This window comes from Candoia aspera, chromosome 15, assembly GCF_035149785.1.
Source record: "Candoia aspera isolate rCanAsp1 chromosome 15, rCanAsp1.hap2, whole genome shotgun sequence".
Classification (NCBI taxonomy): domain Eukaryota; kingdom Metazoa; phylum Chordata; class Lepidosauria; order Squamata; family Boidae; genus Candoia; species Candoia aspera.
The window spans coordinates 1886565-1897256 of record NC_086167.1 but is presented as its reverse complement, the minus strand read 5'-3'; the positions used below and the strand labels follow the sequence as shown (position 1 = coordinate 1897256).

Sequence of the window (10692 nt, the reverse complement as noted above, 5' to 3'; positions counted from 1 at the left end):
CAGGCCGCGGCCCACTGCGCCGGCTCAGACATCGCGCCGCTCTCGCTCTCCCCTCGGCTCCTCTGCGGCGGCTGCTCTATGGTCGCGTCCTTCCTCATCCGGGCACTGCGCGGACCATAGAGAAAGGAGAGGCGCTTCCGGGCCTGGACTTCCGGAGGAGGCCAGCCGAATGGCCGCGCTGGGTGAGTTGCAGGGGAAACGGGTCGCCCGTCCCGTCCCGCACCGCTCACGGGGGCCGAGGCAGCGGCCGCCGGGAGCGGCCCCCCTTGTGCGGCCCGCCGTCTCGAAGGCGGGAATCGGCGGCCCTGCAAGGAGAAGGCTCGCGCGCCTGGGATGAGGCGCTTCCGCCAGGCCTCGCCTTGCGCTGTGGCTTCTCTGCTTGCAGGGAGGTCTTATTCCGGAGAGATCTCTGCCCCGAGGCTCCCTGCCCCTCGCCCGCAGCCGGAAGGAGACCCGGGAGCAGAAAGGAGCGCGTTCCTGGGCGGTTCCGGAGCCCGCCCTCTGCTCCGCACAGTGGAAGAGTGGGGAGCCACGGCTGCCCCTCGTTTCGGTAGCTTTATCGGCGATTTAGGATAGCGCGTGGTGGTGGTGGGAATTGTGCCTGGAAACCAGCCGCGCAGGTGGCCCCTCTGGGGCCCAGGTTCCAAGCCCGGCTCCGGGGAGCGTGTTTTGCATTCTGTGGGACACTCTGGGGGCTCGGTTTCAGGCCCTGAAAGATAAAGCATGGGCCCTCTCGTGCTTTAGATGTGACCAAGTCTTGCGCCACAGGCAGCCAATGGGCTTTCCCTCGGGGAGAGGGCGTTTAGCGCGCCAGCCGCAGCCCCCACCTGGGCAGAAAGGCAAAGTCCCTCGAAGGCTTGGATAACGTTGCCTTCTGGAGCATCCCCAAGCCGTGGAGGTGCGGCATTGTCCGGAGTGACTCTAGAGCCCGGTGTTATTTACGTGGGCCTCTTCCCTGAAGGTCAAAGGGGAATCCTGGGGGCTTGTAAGAAGCTTTTCTTTCCTTCAAAATAAGCTGTTTATTGCATAATGCCCTTTGCCGTCTGGCCAAAGGACAACAAATGTGGATTTCCAAAGTGGGCTGCGCTGTCTGAACACAGCATTATAAAAGTCTGGGTTGAGGTCAAGCAGACGATCGTAGACTTTGATGTGCAAAAGGTGCCTCACGCCTCTGCCTTGGTGAGTTGAGGCATCTGCTGCTTGTGAAGGTAAACGGTGAAAAGTCTGTGGCTTGCTTCTCCCAAATACTTTTCCTACTCTCTTGTGCCCTCACAGAGAAGGGCACTTACTTACACTGAAGATGTAGATGCCCCGCCCTGAGATTCAGTAACATCCCTGCTAAGATTATTTGGGATGTGTTCCGATACTGAGATCGAATCAGTTGCACACGTACTCTTGAATTGCCCAGAATATAATTGTTGGAGGTTGGAACTAATTTCTCCTCTAACCATAACCACTTGAGTTAGTCCCAATAGACAGCTAAAACATCAGTATTATAAAGTTTCCAGAAAAGTGATCAAATTTTCTGCTTATGGGAATTGCTGTTAGAAGCCATTTGATCTGAACAAAATCCAGTTAGGCTTATTTGTTAGGAACAGGACTTTGATGTTGGATGCTTTGTATTTTAACTGTGTTTTTTTTTAGCCTGTGACCATATATAAATAAACAATATATAAAGCTGTTGGCACCTGTGATTTTGTTTTGTTTTGCTTTGGCTTCCTTACAGCAAACAATACAAGATGAGTGGCTTCCCATGTATTACTTGCTTTTGTTCTGCAGAAAAGTAGAAAGTTGTCTGATGCCTGATTTCTGATAACCAAGAAGAACAAGAATTTGGAAATCAAGATGAGAACCAACAAAGTTTACAAGCTTGTCATACATAAGAAAGGCTTTGGAAGCAGCGGTTAGTAGCCCCATTGAAGGTGGCTGTGCCTTGGGGTGCCTTGGGAGGCCCTGAGGGTGCAGGAGAATGAGAATAAGCTTTTTGCCTTTGGGGAGCAGCATCTTTCAGGCTCTGCAATATCCAAACTGCAGCAAGGCCCGTCGGGGCAAATTTGAAGTTCCTTGCTTAATGACAATGATAATACTTCGCATTTGTAAAGCAGGTGCTGCAAGTCATGCATTTTTATTTGGAAGGAAACTGCAGTCTGTTCAATGGGACATTGTCCCCAATAAGGGTGCCTAAGATGTTAAAACCATTCATATGTATAGCTGGGCAGCAGTATAATGTCTTACGGGGTATGCAGTCATGCTGAGGCAGGCCTGCTCAGTTTGTTGTTAGAACAAGGTCTGGATTCTAGCTGAAAGCCTCTGCTTTCAGCTGCTGTGCTTTCCCAAGTTCAAAGCTCCCTGGGTTTTCACTGTATTTCCTCCTCCCTGGCACCCATCCCACCTCCGGCATCTCAGCTTTAGTGGCACCAGGGATAAATTTGGAAATCCTATGAAAGCTGCGCTAAATTACAAACCTCTCCAAGGGTTCTTTTCTGACTGTTTCCTTTTCAGATGATGAGCTTATGGTGAACCCAAAAGTATTTCTTCAGATCAAGTTGGGAGATATAGTGGAAATAGCACACCCCAATGATGAATACAGGTGATTCTCCTTGTGCTTCCCTCCAGCCCTTATGCATGGATCTGCTTTGGGACATGGTGCATGATAGGGTGGGGGGCAGCCCCTGAGCTTTGCCAGTGGGGGAGAGAAGGGGGGCTGCCACAGATTGGGGCTGCTGCAGCATCACAGGGTGAACCGGTGTGGTCGTTTTGAGCCAGAGGAGAGTGGAAGCCGCTGGGAAATCGGGGAGCCAGTCAGATGGAGAACACCTTGTGATTGTTGGCATGCTTCAAAAAGTCGTATGCTGCCTGCTCCCATTTGGGGTTCTTGGTGCATGCAAGACATCAGTGTACGATAATCTGCACATTAACGAACTGTGATGGATTGTGTCTACGAAGGGGGAGGTGATGTGGTGGACTACAGTAATGCAGCTGGTTCTCAGGAAGGAGGGAGCACATTCCAAGGAGTGGGGTGAGACAAAAGACAGCACAGCCTGGAGTTGGGCCATGGGAAGAGAGAGAGATTCAGAATAACCACGTTCTAGAGCCTCCCAGGTTTTATCTGGCAAGATTCTGTTTATATATATATATATATTACTTATTTATTTTTATCCTGCCTTTATTATTTTTTATAAATAACTCAAGGCAGCAAACATGGTATAGGCAAATAACTGAAATGTGGCTGGAGTGATTCCATGTCGTTCTTGGGCGAGGCCTGACACGAACTTGTAGAAACCAGGAACATAAGTGAAAAACCCTAAAAAGCTTGAGTGAAACAAAATGTTCCTAAATGGTAACCGTTAGGACTGCTTTGGCAGTTTTGCTTTGCCAGAGGTGTGAAGAATTTAGAATTCTTGAGGAACATCTTGGCTGAAATGCTTCTCAGCTGTTGGAGAAGTCTGGGTGATGTCACTGATCGTCCTTCTTGCTTTTCAGTCCGCTGCTCCTGCAAGTGAAGTCACTCAAGGAAGACTTACAGAAAGGTGGGATTCTCTCTCTTGAAAACTATTAGTGACGCTCTAGCAGCAGCGGGTTCTCATTGGCATAGGTCTGTAGATGAGAGAGAGGCTTGTTTATTATATATTTATTTGGTTTATATCCCCCCTTTTCTGCAGAAGCTCAAATCAGAATCTATGTGCCTGACTTCCATGTTTTTCCACACAGTAATAACCCTCCCTATGACATAGGTTAGCTGGGACTAGCTCAGACCCACCTACAACCTTCCAAGGCTGTGGGTGGAAGATTGTTCATAAACAAATATAAGAGCTGGTATGTGTCATAAAGCTGAGATTTGTCCTTAGGCAGTTTGCACGTGCTTGTAAGCCAGTGGGAGCTGCTGGAAAGGTTCTCTTAAGAGCCCTTGAAAGAAATCTCTTCTCAGGAAAGAGCAGAGGCAACTGAGGATATAATTAAGTTCTGGGGGTGTAGAGTATAATATTGGCTAACATCTGGTTTGGGGAGGGCTGGGCTTATCTGAAAGAAATCAGAGTATTTTTTCCATTCCTTGTGCACGTGTCATAATGGGCCAAGGGCAGCTCTGAGCTCCAGTGGCTGTCTTTCCGCCCCGGTCAAGCTGCCTGCCGTGTGACTCAAGCCTCTTAGGGGTCAGTCAAATGGGACTTTGCACACTTCTGGGAAGAATCTTGAATCTCTGATCTCTGCAGAGTTTAGATCAGACTGACAATATTTATGTCAGACTTCACTCCAAATATTAGGCAAAGTCGGTTATTTCTGGAGCAGTCTGGAACACTTGTAATTTATGTCATTTTCATCATGCATTGGGGTTGGCTTTCATGCCATCATCATGGGATGATGGATTCCTGGCTTGTCATCCTCCTTTCAAGCCAAGATTGGAAGCCAGGGTTTGTTCATAATTTGCTTGAGAGTTACCTTTTTGGATTGGGGATCATACTGGGAATGTTAAGATCCTGTTGGGATGCCCTCGCAAGACGGCAGCTGGGGAGGTTTCATGTCTGGCTTGCTGCCAGCACCACCAGCCAAAAAACATTGTTTCATTGGTTGCTGTATGGTGGCTCCTCGCCATTTGCTATCCTTTTCTAGGGTATATAGGGGCACTTCCAAAACACAGCTCTGGATTGGAACCAGTCGTCATTTCTAATTTATAAGGAAGCTTATGGGGCCCCTTGGAATTACTGTATGGAAGCAGGGTGTGCTGGAGGCTGTTGCTTTACTCTGCAGTAAGCCAAAAAAAGAGAAGAAAGGTGGACAGGGAATGAGGCAGGCTCCGAAGGAGGTATCTGTAGGCCCAGCATCATCCCTTGATGTGGACCCCAGAGATATAGTAGGTCAGTGTTTTTGTCATTGAGTGTTGCTTTAGATGCTTATTCACAAGTGCTGTCGGTCATATTGGTTGGTGGACCAGCTCTTCAGGCCAGCAGAGGCAGGTCAGTTCCATCTTCCTCTGATGTTTCTGCTGGAGCGATTCCATTGAAAACCTCCTCCCAATTCTCCCATCTTTGTCTCTTTTCCTTGCACAGAAACCATCAGTGTTGATCAGACTGTTGCTCAGGTCTTTCGACTGAGGCCCTACCAGGATGTCCACGTGAACGTTGTCGACCCCAAGGTACTTGGGACCTCACCGCCTTTCACCTTTTGCTAAATGTACTTGGATAGTCTTCCGGCAGAACCCTGTGACAAACACAGCAGTTCTAGGAATAGGGGCCGGACGGATCCTTTGCTATAGGTCAAGTGGCCATGAACACGAGTGCCCGTTCCCAGCCTAGCTGCTGATGCTTTCTCTCCTGCCCAATTCTGATGTGTGTTTTGGTATTTTGTCCTATATGACAAATATGTTTCCCCCAGCCAACCTCCCCGCCCTCTGCTTTTTCTTCTGGAGATTGCATAGACGGTAATTTGGCTAAATTTTTGAAATTGGCAAAAATCTGTGGTGCTCAGTAATGGGTAAGGAATTGTTGTTAACAAATGATTGGGCACTCCGAGTATTTATGTCCTGAAATGGTTTCGAAAGGGAAGTAACATGCAGGTAGTTTCAGTGGGTGAGAGCTAGAAAAACTGCACCCAGAAGTATCAGCTGCTGGTCTCTGCAGAAACAGAGTGGTGGAGGCAGAAACCACCACATTCACATCACGTTCCTTTTTAGGATGTGACTCTGGATTTAGTGGAGCTGACATTCAAGGACCAGTACATCGGACGCGGGGATATGTGGCGGCTTAAGAAAAGCTTGGTGAGGATAACCATCTGTTGTGAATGTTTTAAAGTGGATTTCTGGATGGAGTAAGGGTAGGACTGGATGATCTAACAGTCCCCCTCCAACTCACAGTTGAGGAGTTGAGCATCTGTAGAGAAATTTAGCCCTGGCTTTGAGAAGGAAATGGAAGAACAGTTGCTTAGTTCTGGGAAAGTTTAAAAAAAAAAGTGAGAAAGAGAACAGCCCCACCTTGTCCTTAAAAAGGGGGCAGTGAAGGTTTTGGATGGGGTTTCAGGATTCGATTAATATCCCCTACAACAATAAAGTAGCATTCCTGGAATCCCTGTGGTGTCTGTTTCTTGACTTGGCCTACCTTGAAGGGCCGACAGCATCTGAGCTTGCAGCTCTGTTCTGGAAACAGCACTGAGTTCCCTGTCTTTCAGTATGGTCTTGCAAAATTGAAATGTTAGGTGGGTGGATGTTGCAGGACTTGGATTTCTGGTAAAGGACTGAGATGTTGGCAGGAAGTCTAGACAGAACTGAGATGGTGGAGACCAAAGGCAAAGGGGGGGTGTAGTCAAGGGAGCGCAAGGCTCCAGTGGAAACACCTGTCACTTAGAAGCCCTGGCCTCTGGCCTTTAGCAAGAATGATCTGAGTATTTTCAGACTTCGTCATGCCAAGTAGAAATTTGCTTGCCTCCTGAATGGTTGCTTATCTTCTGCAGATGCAAATTCTCTTGTGTGCAAATTGTTCCATTTCTCTCTTTTGTCTTTCAATGTCACTTAGGTTGGCACTTGTGCGTACATCACTCAGAAGGTGGAATACGCAGGTATTCGGTGAGTAAGCCATTGTACTCCACTCGCCCTCCTTGGTAAACCTCCCTTTCACAGTGCTTAGAAAGGAAGTTGGGCTGTACCAGGAGTTAATGCTTGTCTTCAGATACATAAATATAACATAATATAATATAATATAATATAATATAATATAATATAATATAATATAAATATATAAATAAAGTCTTGCCTTGGAGGACAGATTTTGGCTGCTTCCATTACTGTGGTACTGTTTGTGGTTCCCAGCCCTTGTCCATTCAGTCAAGTTCAGACTCCAAAATCAGTCCCGTTTATTTCAGTGAAACTTCCTCCCAAATCAGGGCATGAGACAGTAGCCCTCATGACCAGTCTTACCAGGGGAGGGGGACGGGTGGCATCTGCAAGTTCTCCGTTCTCCCACTTTGGCCTAGACTTCAGGTGGAAAAGCCTGGAGCTTGTTCTGCCTGGGGCGGGCTGGGGACTTCAGACTTCCATTTGACTACTGAGCCAGCGGATGAAGCCCATTTACCCCACCCTCATCCTGGCATCTTGGCGTCATAATTGCTGAGTAAGCAGGCCAGGAGGAGTGGCAGCTGAAGATGTCCTTGTGAATGGAAGCTTTTGTTGAATTGTTGAATTTATCTTCCGTTTAAATAAGTAGATCTAAAAGGCACCATGTTGAGGTTTTGATAAATAACGTACAGAGTTAACTCACATATAAGGCAAATCAGTGTAATGGTTGCCTATCCTAAAATACTCTCAGACTCACAAGCAAGAGCTTTAATAAAATCTGATTTATTTAAGAATAGTATGCAAGTACAAAGAAAGCTGAGAATGGGAAAAGCGCGCCAAACGCAAACTAAAAACCCTCGGTGCAAACGAGATCCCTCCCCCCGTAGAATCTTCCCAGGCTCACAATTCCAGGTGCTCCTAACGGCTTCTGATGCTGCAGTGGAAAAGTCCTTGAGCCGAGCACATCACCCAAACACATTCCATTGAAACGAACACAGATACAGAGCTTGGCACAAGGTCCCCCAGCAGCTCCCTCCCAACAGCAACGCGTGTCAGCGCCATGGCATGTGAAACGTTACGATGTACAGTGCACATTGAAACAGTGAACATGACATACCGCCCCCGCCCCCAAAATTCTAAGCAGAAGGCTTCAAAGGGTAAGCTAAGTGGAAACAGTTGACTAAATCAGGAGCATTAACGTGGCGAGCAGGCACCCACTCAGGGTGGGGAAAGTGTTTCCAGCGGATAAGATAGTGGAGGGTGCCTCGAAGCTTGCAAGAATCAACAACCTCCTTGAGTTCAAAGTGTTGTTGCCCGTCAATCATGATAGGAGCAGGAGGAGGAGGTTGGGGATGCCAGTGTGAAGATTGGTGGACAGGCCTGAGCAAGCTGCAATGAAAAACAGGGTGCAAGCGTTTCAGATTGTGAGGCAGGTCCAACTTAACAGTAACTGGGTTAACAAGACCAACAATGGGGAAAGGGCCAATGAATTTGGGAGCAAGTTTTTTGGAAGGTTGTGGGGACTTTATGAATTTGGTAGAAAGGTAAACCTGATCCCCAATTTTGAAATTGTACTGCACAGACCAGTGTTTATCGGCTTGGAACTTGTAAGCAGCCTGGGCATCAGCCAAAGCCTGCTTAATCACCGGCCAGGAATCAGCCAGCTGAACAGCCCAGTCAGAGGCAGAACAAGACTGGGGAGGGGCTTGTGATAGCTCAGGGATGGGAACAAAGTCGTGCCTGGAATCCACATGAAAAGGGGTCTGTCCAGTGCTCTGATGGACAGCATTGTTGTAAGCCACCTCAGCGAAGGGCAACAAATCAACCCAATTGTCCTGATGGTAATTTATGTATGCTCTAAGGAATTGTTCAAGTGTAGAGTTCAAAACCTCTGTAGATCCATCAGTCTGGGGATGCGACGATGTGGACAGCGCCTGTTTGGTGCCAATCAATTTTAAAAATGACTTCCAGAACTGGGAAGTTAACTGTGTCCTGCAGTCGGTCACCAAACGGAAGGGGCAACCGTGCAGACGGTAGATGTGGACGAGAAACAGGCGGGCCAATTGTGGGGCTGATGGAATGGAAGCACACGGAATGAAATGGGCTTGTTTGTAGAAAAAATCTTTTACAACCCAGATGACAGTTTTCTTCTGACTGGGTGGTAGGTCCACGATAAAATCCATAGAAATTTCCTCCCAGGGGCGGGATGGGCTGGCTACAGGCTGCAGAAGCCCCTGCGGTTTACCCCTTTTCGCTTTGAGATGGCACAAATGGGACAGGAGGCAACATAGTCCTTGACATCCCGCCTTAAGGTTGGCCACCAAAATTGACGCCTAACCAAATGCAAGGTCTTGACAAAACCAAAGTGTCCAGCAAGTTTGTCATCATGGGAACGCTGCAAAACATCAGCCCTCAAAGCTTCAGGCACATAAAGGCGGTGTTCCACCCACGCCAGACCATTTTCGAAAAAAACATTGTCTCTATTAGCTAGCAAGCAAGTGTCAGATTTCAGTGCCTGGAGAAAGTCCTTCTGTAACTGACAAGGAACTTGCATTTTCCGCTTCCCAGACGGGGCTGGGGGCAGGGTTGCCTGCGCGCGGGTCTGGCTCCGGGTGACGGCAACCAAGCCTAGTTGTGGTTCAGTGAGAACAGTCCCCACTATATATGACACGTGTTCAGAGTCCTGAGGCAGACGTGACAAAGCATCGGCCAGAAAGTTGTTCTTTCCTGGAATAAACTTTAATTGGAAGTTAAAGCGACTGAAAAATTGAGCCCAGTGAATTTGTTTAGGACTGAGACGCTGGGGGGTGCGGAGGGCTTCCAAATTCCTGTGATCTGTCCACACTTCGAAAGGGCATTTAGCGCCTTCTAGGAGGTGACGCCAGGCTTCCAAAGTGGCTTTTACAGCAAAAGCCTCCTTTTCCCAAACATGCCACCGGCGTTCAGTTTCAGAAAATTTTCTGGACAGATACACGCAGGGTTTTAGGTGATTGTTGGAATCTCTTTGTAATAATATAGCCTCAGAAGCATCAACTTGGACCACAAAGGGGCGTTCAGGATCAGGGTGCTGTAGAATAGGCTCAGCAGTAAAGAGGGTTTTTAACCTCTCAAATGCTGTCTGGCATTCAGGTGTCCAATTCAGCACTGCCCCAGGATTTTTCACCTTGCGTGTCTCTCCCAAACCCTTGGTGCGTAGCAAGTCAGTGAGTGGTAGAGCAATCTCAGCAAACCCCTGGATAAAGTGGCGATAATAGTTACTGAACCCCAGAAAACTTTGTAGTTGCCGCCGGGTGCGGGGGCGTTCCCAATATAAAATTGCCTGAATTTTTTCAGGGTCCATCTCAATGCCCTTGTCAGATACCCTGTAGCCTAGATAGTCAAGACATGCTTTGTGAAATTCACATTTAGAAAGCTTTGCATAGAGTTTAGCATCTCTAAGCTTGCTTAACACCTGTTTGAGGAGGCGTTCGTGCTCCTCCTCAGTTTCAGTGTAAATGAGAACATCGTCTAAGTAAACCAGGACCCCTTTAAACAAATGATCATGTAACACTTCATTAATTGCATGAAGACTCCTGGTGCCCCGGCTAACCCAAAAGGGAGGACTTCGTACTGAAATGACCCCAATGGGCAATTAAAAGCAGTTTTCCACTCATCCCCAGCTCGTATGCGGATGCGAAAACAAGCTTTGCGAAGGTCGAGCTTGGAGAAAATTTTACCAGTTGACAGATGGGCTAACGTTTCTTTCATTAGAGGTAGGGGATATTTGTTGCAGATTGAGACAGAATTTAACCCCCGATAGTCCGTACAAAGTCTAAGCGTGCCATCCTTCTTTTCCCGGAAAAGGACAGGGGCCCCAACTGGAGAATTTGCAGGTTCAATAAACCCCCTTGACAGATTTTTGTCAATAAAGTCCCGCAATGCTGCTAGCTCCTTCTGGGTCATTGGATAGATTTTCCGCTTGGGCAATTGAGCGTTGGGAACCAACTCTATTGCACAGTCAGTCTTTCGATGGGGGGGCAGCTGGTCCGCTTCCACTTCCCCAAAGATGTCTGCAAAGTCTCAGTATAGGTCGGGCAAGCCTTCTAAGTGTGGTAAGATGGGGCGCGGCGCGGCGATCGCAGCTCTTCCCACCCCCACACGTAAAGCTCTCT

General features: G+C 48.1%; 1 protein-coding gene across 7 annotated transcripts in view; it reads left to right on the top strand.

The window, feature by feature from the left end:
• Positions 1-117: 117 nt before the first annotated feature.
• The window catches only part of DEPDC5 (DEP domain containing 5, GATOR1 subcomplex subunit), a 67575-nt gene continuing 57000 nt past the window's right edge, over positions 118-10692 (top strand). For 4 of the 7 annotated variants that reach the window (XM_063315742.1, XM_063315743.1, XM_063315744.1 and 1 more), the window contains exons 1-6: positions 1722-1903; positions 2503-2590; positions 3484-3530; positions 5046-5131; positions 5669-5752; positions 6504-6553. In XM_063315742.1, coding sequence (XP_063171812.1) covers positions 1846-1903; positions 2503-2590; positions 3484-3530; positions 5046-5131; positions 5669-5752; positions 6504-6553 — 413 coding nt within the window. In that variant the 5' untranslated portion in view covers positions 1722-1845. Of the gene's footprint in view, positions 183-1721; positions 1904-2502; positions 2591-3483; positions 3531-5045; positions 5132-5668; positions 5753-6503; positions 6554-10692 lie in introns of those variants that run through there. The other 3 variants (XM_063315745.1, XM_063315741.1, XM_063315739.1) reach the window with 2 other exon arrangements.